Source organism: Dermacentor andersoni, chromosome 6 (assembly GCF_023375885.2).
Source record: "Dermacentor andersoni chromosome 6, qqDerAnde1_hic_scaffold, whole genome shotgun sequence".
Taxonomy (NCBI): domain Eukaryota; kingdom Metazoa; phylum Arthropoda; class Arachnida; order Ixodida; family Ixodidae; genus Dermacentor; species Dermacentor andersoni.
Window position 1 is genome coordinate 167410942 of NC_092819.1, and position 18737 is coordinate 167429678.

Below are 18737 nucleotides of genomic sequence, written 5' to 3' on the forward strand. Positions count from 1 at the left end.
TTCTCACACCTACAAGCGAGGGTGGCGTGGTTAACAACACAGCGTAATGGGCAACGGTGAACGCCAGCGAACTGCGTGCCACCACCAACGTGGACGAAGCATTTTGGTAAGCTTGTATTTTATTTCTTGTTTGCAAAGTTTGTCGCAGGCAAATAATTTTTTTTATTTCTAATAGGATCGTATGTGACTTCGCTATCGTGAGTCTCACGCCGTGAACAACGGCTTCTGCGATATCCAGAAGGTATTGTTGTGCTCAGTGCGCATTCATGATGTAATACGATACTACTGATATGGAATAAGCAGAACTGTGTAACCTCTATATCGTACAGGGGGGAAATGACACGTAGATAATATGTCACCTAAATGAAAAGGACACGTCTCGTTTGTACTCGTCCTTTTGTTTAGTTACTGCATATTTTGTTAATGTATCGTCATATGGTTTACTAGCCATGGCCGGACTTGGTGATCTCGTTCTCGCGTGCAAATGTCCCGGTTTGCCGAGGTGGCACTGTGAACAGCGCCAGACAGGGCGCGACTCCCCCCGGTTCTTGAGCCCCTGGCCAAAAACTTATTTCTGGTAAAGGAAATATTTTCACAGCTCTGCACTGTACCCACCATAGTTGCTTAGGGACTATGGTGTTGTGCTGCTAAGCACGAGGTCGTGGGATCGAATCCGACCACGGCGGCCGCGTTTTGATGGGGGAGGAATGCGGAAACACCCGTGTACTTTGATTTCGGTGCACGTTAAAATTACATGATCAAAATTAAATGATTCTATAGCGTGCCCACTATAGCGTGCCTCATAATCAGATCGTGGTTTTCGCAGGTAAAACTCCATGATTTATTTTTCTTACCTCTGCACTATGTGTCTTGAAATGTTCTCCCGTGTTTAAGCGTGTTGGTACAAGCCTTTACCTTAGTTTTAGCTTTAAGATTTGCCCATATTCTCTCGGTGCGTAATGCATTTATATACAACAACCGTGGAAAGAAGCTGCGACTGTTTGAGATCGTAGCGCCTTTCCTCTAAGGTTTAGTGATTACATGTCATTGGAAATGTGTAGGGTTGGAAATGCTTGTTTTCATCCTTCACATTCTAGAATACAAATTTATACTAGGGTAATTAAAACTTGCAAAATGAAGTGTGAAACTTAATGCTAAACTTTATTTAATTATTCAAAGAAAATAAACAATATTTTCAATGTCCCTTTATAATAGCATCATTGCGCTCTGTGGACACTGAACTGGTTCGAAGGTACAAACTTACTGAATGGATTATTCTCTTGCTTTAGCATAACTCAGTTTGAAAAAGAAAGAAAAAGTACAGGTGACAGGATGAGCGCTATCTTCCAACTGGTTTTATTCTATTACCCTACTGCACATTAAATGTGCCGCTCATAGCACATATGACAAAAACAACTGAAACAACAGCCTTGCAAGAAGCACACGGCTGCAGTTCACTGAAAACGTGCCAACCAACTTAGAAGCTAAAGTTCCTTGCCTGATAAAGATAAGGAGGGTGTACTCACGCACACCCTAACGTATTTGGCAATGGTATTAGACTCAATAATGTCGCGCATCAGTTGAGTGTGACATTCTTTAAAAAAAACTAGTTTGCATCCACAGGTCTTGCACTGCATGGCAAGGGACCTACTTCATTAACTTTTATGAAGGTTGTAACTATGCTCGCCCAAGCAATAATTGATACCCCTTCCCGTCTGTCTGATGTAGATGCCGTTGCACGACAAGGGAAACTTGTATACCACAGCTCAAGTGCAATCAACATGCCCGTTCATGTCTTTTTTCCAACCAGTGTGTCAAAACAGATGTAAAATACTGGCAAACATGCAATGACCAGTACGTCACTTCCCATTTATTCTGCGATATTCCGCTATCTCAAATGCAGGTTGCCAAGAATTAAAAATTACCAGAGGGCACTACTCGAATGGTGTTCACTGTACCTTGAAGAGTGTTGTTCATGGCAGCCACTGCGAATATTTCTCAATCATTGGGCATGAATATGTTTAATTAGCTAAATTTTTAAATTTACTTAATCGATGAAATGTCAGTGAAAAAGTTTTGTATGATGGTTACATATGACTGGTAGCAGCATTTAAAACAGCCAAGGATTTGCGAAGACTTCCTTTACAGAGAAAGAAAGCCCGTGAAGTAATTAAAAGTGAAAATAAACTGGCCTGACCGTGACAACACTTCTGCGCACCAAATATTGCATCAATCTTTACGCAAACTTTGTCAATTAGGGGCACTGGGAATGCGTAGCTGCAGTGCTTTCTGGACATGTCAGCAGTTTTTGGCGTGCAAGAACAGTCCCTACCAAACGCGAAGTACCGCGATCTTCGTAACAGTTCGCTTTGCGAACCATTACAAGACTGCGCCCCAGGTTTGCACATTTGTAATATATGCAGTGCACTGATGACAATGTTTCCATCTGAGACCGCTTATATTACTGATGCGGGGCACGTTGCCACGCAAATTTTTCAAGAAAAATTTGCACGTTTTGTATTCTTTTTTGTCAAAAAAAAAGACCACACTTGACCTAGGTTGCTAACGCTGTTATCAGTCATTTCTTGGCGTATTCCACAATCTTTGCATTGGTACCGTATTGTATAAGCATGGAAATAAACATTCACTACAATTACATATTATTTGCTTGTTCACAACGCAAAAAAAATTGAGTAGCACTAACGTAAGCCTATGAACATACAGTTGGCGATGTTCACGGAAAGCCCTCACTAATTTTTTTCTTGGCCACACTTAGTTGTCACATCCAGTATGCAATTTACGGGTAGTTTCCGAGAAACCTGTACAGGTTTCCTTCATAGCTTCATGCTAAAGTAGGGTGGGTGAAACTTTTTCCTGTCATGAATTTTACTTGCCTTGCAGGCTTCCCCAGAACTGATCTGCCATAATCAAATTCGCTCTGTAAAGCAAAATAAGGAACACCTTTTCTTCATATGCTTGTATTTCACTCATTGACCTTTACCAAGCTACTCATGTAAACATGTATTTACTGCTCCAAAACGGGCAATTCATGCTCCAGTGTGTCAAATTTGCTGATCCCAGAGCTGCTCCAAAACTTCTTTGACTGCTTCCATCCCTGTATGAATGGTCTATATAATGTTTAATGAAATTATTGCTGGTATCCCGGAAACGTCAACATGTAAACATTCGTCTGCCAAAGTGCCTACATCTAAAAATTTTGGTTAGAACTGATCACTTTATTTGCTGCAGGACGGAAGCTGCCTCGATATTGACACGTGTACTTGTCTTTATCGGGCGACACGTTTCACCACCTAACAAATGTTATCGCACAGCGCAGGACGCGCCTGCATGTATCGGAAGTTTCTGGAATCTTATCGATGTTTCTATCCGCTGTCTGTGACCGAACCTTGTGTAATCTGATTGCATGTGTGCGTGACGCGAACAATGTAGAACTTTGTGGAAAGCACGTGGGTCCCAGCGATTACTCTGGAACATTCGACGACTGCTGTATAAAAGCCGACGCGCTTGAACCATTGATCAGATTTTCGACGATCGCCGAGTGTATTCGCCGCTTTCGTTCTTTGAGTGTAGCCTGCTTTTGAGGGCACAAGTTCGCCCAATAAAACCAATAAAACGCTAGTTTCGTTGATCACAGTCTTGCTGCTTTCTTCACCGTCACTACCACGTGAAAATATCTACAATACATTGCATACTACGTGCACGATTATGAATGGCTACCTGAACGCTGCTTCAAGCGGCAAGCTCTACAGCATCACTTATGCTCCTTTCCATGGGTTGGCAAAAGGAACCGTGGCACGCAACTCTACGACCACCTGTGCTCTTCACTACCTTCGGAGGAGATGCATTGGTATGCTGTACGTATATTTGACTGTGGGTTCCAGCTGCATCTCTTGCATTGTCATTTGATAAGCAGGCAGAGGACTTACCTATTGGACGCACATATTGGTTAAAGATACAAAAAGGAACGTGCTTCTTTGAACACCGATGACCCTGTCCTCCAGTTCTTTCTTTTCATTTTCTTGTTACCGTATTTTTGCTGACTATATAGCGGTCGCAGGCAATTAAGCCAAGAAAAGCATTGGTGTAATTAGCTGTGGTTGAAATTGAAATGTAGAAAATATTGGACAAAAGTAATGAAAGCAGACGAAAAGACCTCGTCTCTGGTGGTGACTGAACCCACAACCATTGTAGTACACACGCGATGCACTACCAAATGTGCTAACTTGGGTATTTATGTGTGGTATACGTGGCCCTTGGAGTGTTAGCCAGCGCCACTTAGAGCCATGGTGGGCAGATGTGGAACATCCTTCTTTTGCACGATGGTGTCGCGTAACACCTGGACTGAAGAGAGCAGGCATGCGGCTAATAAACCCACGCATCCTACCTAAAGGCATCAAGGCTATGAGGCGTCAGACCCACGCATGAACGAATGAGGAGAAGGAAAACGGGCTTCATTTTTTTTTTAATCACGACCATTTTTTTATTCACGGGGCCACTAGGTATATGCGGCGCTTCAATGAACTTTTTTGACACAAACTTGTGTATGTACACTGAGTATGTGCCACTGCATATTTGCCACTCTTTAACGAACCTCTTTGATGCTCACTTAGGTCATGAAGCATCACAACATGAACCTACGTAGTGACATCTGTGTATGCATGTAAGTGTGAGCTGGAATTGTCTGCTTCGATTTTCTTTCCCTGACGACGACTAGTCTCCTTGTTGAATTAACTTCAGCCTGAGGTATCGCCTGCTTGATTACTGTTGACACATTATGCCCATTTTGCTGTGAACTTGTCATGTTCTCTAGCTGGCAAGCTTGAATTTGAGGTACTGCACAGTGCTAAGGAAATGGATTCAGAGTGGGTGGTACTACCTTGGCTTCTTTTTCTTTGCAACTGTGCGTTATATGAGAAAATAAGTTGTATGTCGATGTCTATTGGAAATAGCATAGAGGTATTCAAAGGTACTTTCATTATGCTCTAGGTCATTGGTACTGTCTGGCCCCCTTTGAATCATTCATTGCAGCATGCTCGTTGACACGCCAAAACAAATGTGATCTGTTCTAATGCATGCAAGGGCTGCCCAATAACTCATGATGTTTTGAGCCACTCAATTTCAGTTTTGGCTGCACTTGTGGATTTTCAACTGTACTGAAGCTTGCAAAGTGCTTGAATTTTCTGTCAAACTGGTTTGCTTGTTTCTATCCAATTTACTGAATTATTTCACTTTCATTAGGCTAATAGTCATTGATTGTACTGTCATGCTGGCACATATGACTCTGGAACTGCAATAAATTTCCAGACATTTTATTGCTTTGTCATGGTTTTTGCACCTCGTTAGACACAATCTACCAAACACACACAAGAAAGCTCCCTTCAACCTCGTAAAATTTCTAGGAGCATAATAAACTGCCAGACCTACCTGTAAAAGCTCTAATAAAGAGCTAAAATGCACTCCCAAAACATCTGTTTAAAACTCCCTTAATAAAACAGCTCCCTAAAGCTGTGAAAATTCCCACCCAAACATTCGCCAATATATTCCCAACAAAAGCAAAAATGTAACTCCCAAAACTATCCATAAGTGCTCCCTTAAGCAAAGCTCCCGAAATATGGGAACAGTTGCTCCCAGACTTGCACCTAAGCACTCCTACAAGGAAGCAAAATAATTTCCCAAAGGTCTCCTTCAAAACTCCCTTAAGAAGCCAAACGTTTTCGAAAATATGTACGCAAGAACTCCCATCGCTTCTCCTATAAATTCCCATAAGCGGCAAAATAAAATACCCATGTCAACTTGTAGAAGCTCCCAAAGCTCCTCATAAAAACTTCCATAGTGCTGGTGTTCAAAAAAGGAATAAAAAACTCCCAACGTTCCTCACAAAGACTCCTGCGACCGCTCAGGGGTTGGTCTTCAAAGGAGAATTGACAAACTCCCATAATTCCCCATACAACCGCCAAACACAAAGGTCGAATGGAGTATATTGTTCTCCCGTAAGGGCTTGAGTTATGCAACGAGGCCAAAACTCCCTAAAAGGGTCAAAGCTGCTTAAAGTGTACGTCTCGCACAGGCATGGTAGATGCGCTTTCGCCCCGCAACTAAAGCAGACGCCTGTATCACAAAGACAAATCCGCTGTCCATAATCAACATGCCTTTCAGTCGACACGTCTGTCTAGTCATATATTTTCGTCAGAGAAGCGCAGGCTAGTACTGGTAGCTTTCGGCGACAGCACATATACCTGTGCTTATGACGCGTCACATCGGCGCTCATCGCTTCTTGTGCTGGCACTGTAAACATGAAAAAATGGTTTATTTAAGAACACCGATGCGAAATCTGAAATATAAAGTGATTTATTCTTGTTAGACTTCTTGATTCCTGAGCCTACACGCGCCGATAGCGTGCAGACTGACTCGAAAGGATACGCTATGCCTAAGCTTCGGTGGAACCGATTTCGGCGCGGGTAGCTGGCGAAAGCTAAAATGTGTCTATTTGAGCCTCAGAACCCTGTTTAGTACAATAGCGGAAGTTGAAGCGCACGAATCGGCTCATATTTGTTATCGGTGCGATAATATCAATCCGCGGTAGGCTTCGAACTCGGGGTCCGTTCGAGCGCGTCTGAACGACTTCTGGATTTCATGTCCACTCCGCAACACTGCGACAACGGCGACAACTCCCAGTCATATCATAAGTGCGAACTACTAAAAAACGCGGTGTCCTCTGCGTTTGCGTGATTTCGTTCAAGAATTTAGCTATCCGCCATGACAAAAGGGAAAAGGCAAAAAATGAAAGTGATCTTCAGTGTCAAATGTGCATGAATAAACAAGGCAGCTCACGCACCTTTATTCCAAGCTACGACACGAAATTGAATTTTATGACCCCAACGTATAGCGTTATTTAGGATAAGAGACTAGTATAAAGCGATGAAATTCTATAAAGCATTTATTATTTTGCAGCGCTTGTCCTTGAGTACTGGAACCAGCGCCTGTAGAGCGCAAACCCGTGCGCCCCAGCTTCATGGCACTGCAACCAGCGCCTGTTCCAGTGTGACCCAGCTCTTATTCAGCGTTCTCATTGGTCTCCCAGTGAGTCCCAGCGAGCGTCAGCGTACCCTGGGCGATCCAGTGCCAAAAAACGTGCTGGCTTCACATTGGAAGGCACTGGAAGACGCTGGTTTTTGCAATAGGGTAGGTGTCGTGTTTTCAAAAATATGTGCCCTCATCTTGAATTGGTGAGACCATTTCCTCTTAGCGTCAGAAGTAACGACGACAAAACGTGGCGATGGCTGACGTGCTACAGCAGCTGGAGCTTCGGCCGAAGTGAAACAAGCGTACTGTTTGCACGCACGCGTAAACAAACAGATACGCCGCGCTTGGTGCACAACTTTCACTACGCAGTCAACTGGCAATATTAGATTACTCAGTTGGGCGCCCAAGCAAGCATTTACGGGATTCGTGCTGCCGTACTTATCTTCAACGCCAGTCTCAACAGAGCGATCACCCGCAGTTATTAAAAGAAAGGCACTTCTAACAGAAGCCGCAAGTACTGTATTTCTGAGAGAGCCAAGTTCTATGTATAATTTGTATAGAATAGCGAAGAAAGGTTTGTTAACAAGCCGAGGTCAGAAAAAAAGAAAAAGGCAATAAAGCGTCGCGAACAAAAGTAAACAGGCTTACAATACGTCAAGAAGTCCAATGCTGCCACTGTTTTAGATGGAGCAAAGGTAGTGTCTCCGCCTCACACGGAGACGTAAAGAGACTCTACATGCATAAAAGTATTTTTTAGAGTAGAAGAAACGTAATAAATAGACAATTTCGCCAGTGTACGCCAATATATTTTACCTTTGCTTCTGCTGATTATATGTCCATACGCAGCAAACATTATTCTGTCTCCTATTATTGCTTTCTTTTAAACTGCAGGAAGGAATTATCACTATGACACTCTGGCATTTGTACTAGTTATTGTATTACCAATTTGCATATTATGCTTCTTTATCGCAGTTTTGAATTAACAAATGAATTAAACAAATACAATTGGTATAATTTTTTAAACCAAAGTAAGAACAGAGCCTACCAACTTTTCTAAAACTTTCTTTTAGCAAACTTTCTTCAAACGAAAGTAAAAACAGAGCCTACCAACTTCCTTTAACTATTCTTTTATCAAACTTTCTTCAAACGAAAGTAAATACAAAGCCTACCAACTTTCTTGCAACAAGCGTTGATAGGAAGTAAAAGTACATAGTATGTTAATAAAGTTGATAGAAAATTGGAAAGCAGTCTAAAGAAAGTAAGTACGCATTTCTGTGTGGGAAAATAACAGATTTGCACACCTACAATGGTGACGGGTACAGTTGGTAAGCAGGACAGGACACATAACGTATCGGCACCTGTTCGTTGCCTTGTAAAACAGTGATGGATAAATAAACAGAATGCGACGGCTCTTTTGAGGACGCCGTTTGAAGAAAACGGGTGAGCGTGTGGAAGAAAATGGGTCAAGCAAATCCCGAAAAAGTTAATTTAAACGCCTTGCGGCTTGTTTGGCCTGCTGGAATTACTGAACAAAACTGTTTTATTCGAGGGCGATGATCGCCTGAAACTAAGCAGCTCTTTGAGCAATGTATCAAGATATAATAGAAGGCTTGTCAAAGTAAACAGCGCAACAAACATCCACGCTTTTACGCTGTCTCGTATGTTTTTCCACATATTGCTGCTGACTAGGGTCAACTACTGAGCTGCATTAGGCATCTTTAGATTAGGGGATGCAAAGCGGCCAACGCATCCAAAGCGAGCACAGCGCGAAGGGCCCACAATGTGGGGCTGCGTCGCCCAATGCTTGAGTGGTGCTTGCCTTCGCTAATCAAAAGCTATCTAATATGGACACGTTCATAACATAAACGTTTATGAATGTCATCTCCGAGACTGACGTGTAAGCACGTGTGCACGCAATTGCACTGCGTCCCCAGCAGCAGACGCCCTGACCATGTCGAGTTAAACCACTTCAGCACGTCTCAGAATAAATTTCACAGTCATGGGAACTAAACTTTGCCACACCGAAAACAAGCACCAACTGCAGCCGTGCGTATCTCTAGTACGCACAACAAATCGTTTTGCATAACTAGTGTCGAACCGCTCATACGTAGATGGCGCCATCGCGCACGCATTGTGGCGCGCAGTGCATTGGATAAAACGGTTTTCTCGCGTGATTTGTAAACGTTTTTTGTTATTTTTTTCTTTGGATTGTGCCGAAGGTTATATTTCCTAGCTGAATTCGAAGGGATCATTTGATTTCGCGCTGATTATCTGTCTTTTCATATTTCGTATCATTCGCGTTTGTGCAGTGAAAGCGTTTGCTGCGTGCGATCACCCTTGCTCAACGGAAACAGTTGCCGGTACTCGTGACCCCCCGCCACACGTAGCAAGCAATGTGAATATGCAGATCTGCTCGCCATCGTTCAAGAGAATATGCGGACATGTGCAGTAGAGTATGTTGCTCGGTGAGTCGGTTCAAGTCTGCAGGCTGCAAGGACGATGAAATCTTTAGCAAGGAGAGCTGTGTTCCACTCTCCTCGCCTCACTGACATGGAATGGGGCCGCGCCGCATGCAACGCACTCGGGCACACAGCAGCTACCGCTAAGCGATGCTGTGTGGCGACGCAGCCGGCAGTCCGATTGTCGAACGTACGTGGTTTTATTTTGCAGACTGGAAGATGCCACCAAATTAGCCACCTCGTACGCTCTGATTGGTTTAAGGAGCTCTCTCCCAATTGCTAGCATAGTAGAATTTAACAGTTTCCAGAGTAGTAATTAAAAAATTAAATTATGGGGTTTTACGTGCCAAAACCACTTTCTGATTATGAGGCACGCCGTAGTGGGGGACTCCTGAAATTTCGACCACCTGGGGTTCTTTAACGTGCACCTAAATCTAAGTACACGGGTGTTTTCGCATTTCGCCCCCATCGAAATGCGGCCGCCGTGGCCGGGATTCGATCCCGCGACCTCGTGCTCAGCAGCCTAACACCTTAGCCACTGAGCAACCACGGCGGGTAGTTTCCAGAGTAGTAATCCCCACTCGAGTTCCGGGACAAGGCGGGCCCGGTTTATTTTCAGGCGGAATATATCGACTCCAGTGTTCACAATAGGACATGATTAGCGCAAACCGTAATATGAGAGTTGTGTGTATATTGGGCTTCGTTTCGCTTTAAGCATGTGCCGCTATTAACTGTTTCGCGTCATTGTGCAAAGTCGAGGAGTAGACGCTAGAGCATCGAGCAGAGCGACGGCAGCATTGCTGTGCGGGCGTGCGCTCACCTGAACGAGAGCCATGTTTCCGAGAGCAATGTCCCACACCTGCCTCGGCGTGTCCATGTTCCCCAGGTTGGCTTGCGTCGACAGCCTGGCTGCTAGCGTCATCTCCAGATTGCCCTTGAGGCCTAGAAGCGGAGGTACCACGATGAACAGCTCGGTGACTTGCTGGAACGGCGGCCAGAACTGAACCGTGTCAAGAATAAGGCCCGCAAACACCGTGCCGAGTCCGCCAAGAAAGAAAGGCACTACCGCCTGCTTGAAGATACTCAGCAGCGATTCTTCGTGAGACGTCCCAAAGATGCGCTTTTGCCTGCTGCTTGAGGAAGATGAGTGTTCATCGTCGTCTCCGACAGTGTTCGGTTTCAGACGCAACGTGGTAGGCTCGTTCAAGTTCTCGTCGGTTACGGCTGCGCTGTTGTCCGAGTAACAGACGATACTGTCTTTACGGAACTCTTCTACATTCCTGTAGTAGTCGACACTTGCTCTCCTCGAGGCACGGCCATCGTCCGCTGCGTAGTCGCGATCGTTGCACGAGATGACGCCTACGTTGCTATAGACGTGACCATTTTCTAGTTGGTTACGCGGCTTCGCAGCTTCGGGGCAGGCCGCTCGGTCCATTCTGCTCGCGTTATGGCTGTTGCAGAAAGGGCCACTGACGTTCTCACCATCGGTGTCGAAGTCATGCGAAAGCCTTCGAGATTCGAGTTTGTAGTCCGCCTTGACGTAGACACCGTTCCGAATATCAGTGTTCATCTCTGCATTCACTGCGCTCCCACCTCGGTCAGCCTCCCGGATTCCTGCAGCAAAGAAAAAACTACATGGAACTGTTTTCCCTGCTCGCCCCGGCTGCACAACCTAACAATGCCCCGGGGCTGCGATGACAAACGCTGCCCGTTAAACAATGAAGCGGAACGCGTACCGGCAACGAAGCACGCGCGTCCTCTCGATGGGGCGTCCTGCGAGTAAAGGGGCAGCCGCCGTTTCCACGCACCGTCTCGAGTGCGGCGTTGATTGATGCGCAACGACATGAAGTGGCGCCACTCGATTGGTCGCCACCTCGCAGCGCTCACGTGTTGGTGTCGTACGGAGGCGACGACGTTTTGCTATTGCGATACTCATTGTCTTCTAGGCAATAAGAAATATGTGCAAATCGCTGCGCTTCCCAAGTAACAGGTTGACTATATGCTATTTAGAGCACACTATGCGCAAAAATTGTGCACGTTTGTGATAAAAATGGTAATATCCATGTAAAACTCGCATGTCCAGATAAAACTCCAACGAGATATTTTAAGCTGTTAATGAATTAAATGCCGCAACACTAAAGGCAATGCACGCAAGTGTATTTAGTGTCATAGTATGCAATGTCTAATCTCAAACATCATTTATGTTTACGCACCGTACAGGTCCCAAACTTTATCACATGCAATTTTTGTGGTCAGAAGCTATGCCGAAACACAAAAAGCAGTTCATGCACACTGAGACATCGACATCGTGATGCCTCGAGAACCTGACCGCACTCTAAGCCAAAGGTATGGTATCAGCCTGAGGTATGACTTCTAATATTTTGATGTGCAAGTGGGCTGCCTCCTACTTTAAGAAAAAAAGTTGGAAATAACGCTGGTGCTAACTGCGACGGACTCGCCGTGGTTGCTTAGTGGCTATAGTGTTGGAATGCTACGCCCGAGGTCGCGGAATCAAATCCCGGCCACGGTGGCCGAATTTCAATGGGGCGAAATGCGAAAACACTCGTGTACTTAGATTGAGGTGCACGTTAAGAACCGCAGGTAGTCCGGAGTCCCCCACTACAGCGTGCTTCATTATCAGATCGTGGTTTTAACACGTAAAACCACATAATTTTTTTAACTGCGATGGTTCAACGCTTAGTCTACTTTGCATACACCCTCCCTCTTCAAAAACAAAATGGCACATACCCGGCAAGCTCAGCGAGTAATGCGTGTAGGTTACCGCTGCACGCAATCCCGGCTGGGAAGGCATAAACACTCGGTGTACACACAAGAAAGGTTTGCATATTTTGGAGCTTATCTTATAATCAAAGAATAATGTACACATAAAATTTGTGCATATTGAACAGAGTTTGGATGGACTGTGATACTTTGTCGCAGTTCACAAGCAGACATTGAATGCCAATCTTTATGTATAACGACAAGAACACTAAGTTCAAGGAGTAAATTTTGCTTTGTATTATTTGTTATCAGTGAAGGGATCAGTGTCTGTAATCACAAGTTGATAAGGTTCCTAAATTGGGCAGCGCACACACAAACGGAACACGGCAAAACAAGACAAGCGCTGGCCCAACTGTTAGGCCAGAGCTTGTCTTGTCTTCTTTGTCGTGTTTCATTTCTGTGCGTGTGTGTGTTACCCAAGAAGGCATTGGTTCCAATTCGCCCTCTTTTTATCCTATTGATCACTTCACTATGCCTCGCGCTGTATTTGACACAGGCTGACTCACCCAGAAAAAATTTTGCTTGTGTCTAATGCAACGTGCTGCGTACTTGGACGTATTCTCACAGGCTTCATATCGGGCACCGGTATTTCGAAGGTAAGAAAAACATTCCAACAATATGTTACTGAATGCGAAGCATTTCCTGGGGATCATTTGCCACTTTGACAGTATCTATCTATCTATCTATCTATCTATCTATCTATCTATCTATCTATCTATCTATCTATCTATCTATCTATCTATCTATCTATCTATCTATCTATCTATCTATCTATCTATCTATCTATATAGCCGCCTATATCTTCATGCGCCCATGGTCGTTTCGGTAACTTGGTATGTACCAAAATTGGCATAGTATGACAAGAGTGTATGGTGAACACAAATGGTAGGTCATGACATGAATATCATGACATGCGTGTCATGTATGTCTTGAAACAGCCGCCTACACCTTGGCATGTACGAAAATTGGCATAGTATGACAATAGTGTATGATGAAGATAAATTATAGGTCATGACATGAATGCCATGACATGCGTGTCATGCACGTCATTGAATATCCGCCTACGTCTTGGAGCTCTCATGATCGTTTCGTTAACTTGGTTTGTGCCAAAATTGGCATAGTATCAGAAGAGTGTATGACGAACATAAATCATAGGTCATGACATGCGTGTCATGTAGGTCGTGAAACAGCCACCTACGTCTTGGTGCTCTCATGGTCATTTCGTTAACTTGGTAGACTCCCCGCACACTGCTTCGCATAACATCGATTACCACAGGGCTTGCGATCTGCCAACATTTTTTGACTGATGAAAGCTCTCACCCACCTATACGGAAGTTTTATTCACAAACAGTAAATGTTCGAAACGGCGAGTTGAGCGCATTTTAGGACGCGGCCTTAGCCTCTTGCGCATGTCGGCGGAAGGATGCGATCATCGCGAATGGGCATTTTTTTTTTTTTTTTTTGTCTGGAAAGCAAGCCACTCCACATAAGGCCGTGAAATACAGTTTCTTTCCTGGTGATAGGGAAGCATTGTCCCACGAAATCACGAGGCTGCCACGTGCTTCGCAAGTGCGTCACAAGCTGTATTTTTCATTTTGACATAATACAAATGTTGGCTCTACCAGTTTTGTAAGGCGAAAGCCTTTGGTGCCTGTGTGGGCGGTGACTTCGGCGAAACTGCGCCGTGACGGAAAATGACCGACGCTGCAAAGAGTAAAAACACGTCAATAAATGCTCAAATTGACGTCACATTTTTTATAAAGTTTTCTGCTAAGAAAGTAATAAGTGGCTTTCAAAAATATATATATATACGTTTCCGTCTGGGTGGGTATCGAGCCCAGGCCGCCGGGGAGCGAGACGAGCACACTTCCCCCGACGCCATGGTGGCTCCACGGTTCTGGCTGACTAAAGTTGTGCCTAGTGCGTGGCTGATTGCACACGCCTCATCGCAGCCATCTCGCTGACTATTGCGTGCGTCATTGGGCGGCGCACGTGACGGTGCCGAGGAGGTGGCGACAGGAGATGCGTGTATAAATTGAGCGCGTTGATGGCGTTTCGAGGCCTGCAAACAGTATAGTCCTTTGGTACTCCCACACGTAAGCAGTCTTAAGTATCTGCCGAATTCTAAGTTTAGGAATTGCTGTCGCGCCAGGTGTTGTTGCGCAGAAACGCGGGCGCGCGCGCTCTGCGTCACAGTGGGAGCGGCGGCGGTGGTGGTTGTCGGCGGCGAGCAATGGGGGAGCGTGCACGCTCTTGCAGGTCGATAGGATGGCAGCGCAAGTACGTCACTGCGGAAGAAGCGCATGCCTCTGCGCCTCAGTGAGGAGGTCGCCATAGTTCCACACGTGTACTTCACATTGCGGTTCGTTATGTCTTCCAAAAAGTCTAGCCCATATTGTATAATTTAATGCATTACCAATATGTCTTACAAAGCAATGTAACCTCGATTGTATAACTTGATGTAATATCAAATGTGCAGCAGACTTTCGCCTTCTTGTATTACAAAATGGCAATACTGGCCTTACCTTTCAAATTACGTATTTTGTTTTGTAAACCTAGTTGCTTTTGGCGCAGTGTATTATGTACACAATACCTAGAATCCATTCCATCTACAGCCAGTACTTCACATGTACCAGTGTACCAGTCCACGCTGTAAACTGTAGGAAGGAACATGGGCCCGGTTGTCTTTGTAAGTTTTCAGAACAGGTGCTGAGGCCTCCTTCACTGAAGGGACATAAGCAATGGCGGTACGAGCTCTAGTGCGCAGTGCATGTGATTAAAATTACAAAAATTAAATTATGGGGTTTTACGTGCCAAAACCACTTTCTGATTATGAGGCACGCCGTAGTGGGGGACTCCGGAAATTTCGACCACCTGGGGTTCTTTAACGTGCACCTAAATCTAAGTACACGGGTGTTTTCGCATTTCGCCCCCATCGAAATGCGGCCGCCGTGGCCGGGATTCGATCCCGCGACCTCGTGCTCAGCAGCCTAACACCATAGCCACTGAGCAACCACGGCGGGTCGCAGTGCATGTGATGTCGCTGGCTTCCAAGAGCAATTTTTCACGGAAATAAGGAAACCTTTGGAGTATCCGCTTCGGAAAGCTGCCGGCGTACTCTGAGCGTTCCAATTAAAGCAAGTTTTCCAGGCTCAAGATTTGCTTTAAGCAGGACCAGATCTGGATTTGACCTGCTGAGAGTAAGAACGAGTGCGTATAATTCGGAATTTGCATTCGTTCCGTAGAATATCACCTACAGACCCCTGCACATCTCATGCCACGCGCCCTCGAAATCGCACCGCCATTCCCTATGTCCCCTAAGTGAATGAGACACTCGCATATGTTCTGAAAACTTGTAAAGCCAATGCAGCCAAGGTGTCTGCCCGCTAGCTGAAGCATGAACTGGTAGCTATGGAGATACAAACGGCGGAGAGGTTTGAAGGCGTTGTATACAGAACCCAATACGTGAACGCCGACTTATTTTAAATCGACAAAGGCATCAGTTTTGAAAGTGCTTGACGCCCACGTTTGTGGTAGAAAAGAAGAATGAGAAATAAATTACAATTAAGAAAGTGTCGTTTCCGATGCACTTCCAGAGCAAGTGGTATCATCTGAATATGAAAATTATTGCGTCAAAGCGACCGTGATTGCGAATGAAAGTGAGGCGGCATCGATGTGCCGACGTGCCAACGACGACGAAGTGCGTCAAGACAGCACGAGCGGACCGAGCACGTGAGGTTAAACGATAAAGTCGTTGGTTCTTGCATTTCAACGTGGCCGCATCCTTTTCCTGCATCGCCACAGTGGTGACACCGGAACATGGAAAAACGCGTTCCAGAAGATTCCACCAGGCAACCAACTAGCACCGAGTAAGCCAAAACCCTGGTGCCATCTAATATTACGGTGTTTCTGCCGGAAGAAACCTCCGTGCGCTGCATCCTGCAAGCACCGTAGTGCTCCGAGTTCTGTCCTGGTGGCCGTACTCTCCAACTTTTCAAACTGGAGGCGTGTTTCTACCTCCAAAGCATCACTTCGAAACAGGACAAATATTACGTAGGGTTAGCCATGCTGCCTTCAGGGGCGGTATTCTGTAAGAGTCTACTTTGTGGAGAGGTCCATTGCTTATGCTGCTGAAGTTCTGATTGGCTGTGGCACCTGATTGCTGCGAACGCGCAGCACAGCTCCGCCAATCTGAACTTCCACAGCAGGCGAAATGGATATGTTCGCTAGGTGTATTCTTAGAGAATACCTCCCAGTTCAGTGCTGCGATGTCCTGCCTCCTGGACTACAAGCATATGACGCGCTTCGGCAGTTCGTGTTAGGCCTAACAATAATGGCACTTCCCCCTAACTCTCTTGCTGCCGTACAACCTGGTCGCCACCTACGCCCTGCCGATGCAACTACTTCATCTCTGCCCGCCGCATCGCTCAAGGCCCCTTCTGCAGGATTTAGCACTATGACGCCTATAGATTCACAGCTGACCAAAATATTATCAGCGCAGAACGCCTCCTTCCCCATGGTGCCCCTATCAACGCTGTGCGTGTCAGATGCGCCGACTGGCTGTCACACCGTGTCAAGAGTATTTCCAAGGCATCCTGATTTCGCCAAAGCTACGTTCCCCGCCTCGTTTTAACGGACAAGTAGCCCCGACTTCGACACATACGAACGCGCGCACGAACGTACAAGAACGCGCCGCCAACCTCCCGTCTCGTGCACGCGCAGCATCCCTGTTTATTTGCGGTCACCTCGCTGCTCTGTTCGTGTCGCCCACCGCTACATGTTACAGCCGCCGTCTGTCGACTCCTGCAACGTTCTTTTTTTGTTTTTCGCTTATGTAAATAACCTGGAATATATCTACACAGATTCCACAGCCACCTTAATTCTACACAGGAAAAGTAGGAAGATACCTATAAAGAAAGGGGTCAGACAAGAAGACACAATCTCTCCCATGCTATTCACAGCGTCCATAGAAGAAGTATTGAAGCTGTTAAACAGGGTAGGTTTACGAGTCAGGATCGATGGCGAATACCTCAGCAACATTCGGTTTGCCGATCACATTGTTCTATTAAGCAACACTGAGGATCAGTTACAACAAATCATCGAGGACGTTAACAGGGAGAGTGTAAGAGTAGAGCTGAAGATTAATATGCAGAAGACAAACATAATGATAAATAACCAGGCAAGGGAACAAGAGTTCAAGATCGCAAGTAAGCCTCTAGAATCTGTGAAGGAGTATGTTTACCTAAGTCAACTACTCACAGGGAACCCTGACCATGAGAAGGAAATTCACAAAAGAATAAAAATGGGTTGGATCGCATACGGCAGACATCGGGAGCTCCTGACTGGGAGCTTACCACTATAATTGAAAAGGAAAATGTACAATCAGTGCATTTTACCAGTGCTGACATATGGGTCAGAGACTTGGAGACTGCCAAAAAAGCTTGAGAACAAATTAAGGACCGCACAGAGAGCGATGGAATGAAGAATGCTAGACATAACTTTAAGAGACAGAAAGAGAGCGGTTTGGATCAGACAGAAGACAGGTATAGATGATATTCTAATAGACATCAAGAGGAAAAAAATGGCGCTGGGCAGGTCGTGTAAGGCGCTGGTTAGATAACCGTTGGGCCATTACGGTGACAGAATGGGTACCAAGAGAACGGAAGCGCAGTAGAGGACGCCAGAGGACTAGGTTGTGCGACGAAATTAGGAAATTTGCGGGTGCTAGTTGGAATCGGTTGGCACAGGGCAGGGGTAATTGGAGATCGCAGGGAGAGGCCTTCGTCCTGCAGTGGACATAAGACGCCGATGACGCCGATGACGATGATGATGATGATGATGAAATCTGCATGCCCGTATTTACGGCGGCGCTGCTGCAGTCAGAAGCTGCCCCGTGATTCTGTCTCTCTGGCGGGAGGCTCTGTCGCGGAACCGATGTGCTGACGTGCCCACGAAGACGAAGGGCGCCAAGGCAGCGCGAGTGGAGCAAGCGCACGAGTAGAAAAAATGTAGTTGGTTCTTGAAATGCAAAGTCGTAGCTTTCTTTTCTGTCTGCAACGCCACAAAAGAAACTGCATTTCGCGGCAGCATATCTAGTCTCTTGCTATCGAAACTAAAGAAATACGCTCTTTTGCAACGATGGCATTCTACTTAAGCTCGCCGTCTCGGGTAGGTTGTGTTGGGAACAAGACAACTGCGCAGAAGCTGGAACGTCGAATTCTTATAGAGTTGAAGTTGAAGTTTATTCAAGTCTATTCATGAGTGTGGCTGTCTAGGCTAGCTGGAAGATATTTTAACAGCACCCGTCCTGTTACTCGTCTTGTCATCCTCAGCAATGGCGCTGTTATGGGTTAAGATGTCTGTTTCCTAATAACACCTTTCGGTATAATTTTTTTTTTATTCTGAAAGGAGGATAAGCTAGTAGAAGCCATATGCAGGATTGAAATTGAATTT

The 18737-nt window shown here is 45.5% G+C and overlaps 1 protein-coding gene across 6 annotated transcripts in view; it reads right to left on the reverse strand.

Moving 5' to 3' along the window:
• Positions 1-18737, reverse strand: part of LOC126523413 (solute carrier family 41 member 1-like) — a 474589-nt gene that overhangs the window by 341334 nt on the left and 114518 nt on the right. For all 6 annotated transcript variants that reach the window (XM_072288882.1, XM_055066791.2, XM_072288880.1 and 3 more), the window contains one exon: positions 10324-11117. In XM_072288882.1, the coding sequence (XP_072144983.1) occupies positions 10324-11073 (750 nt within the window). In that variant the 5' untranslated portion in view covers positions 11074-11117. The remainder of the gene's footprint in view (positions 1-10323; positions 11118-18737) is intronic.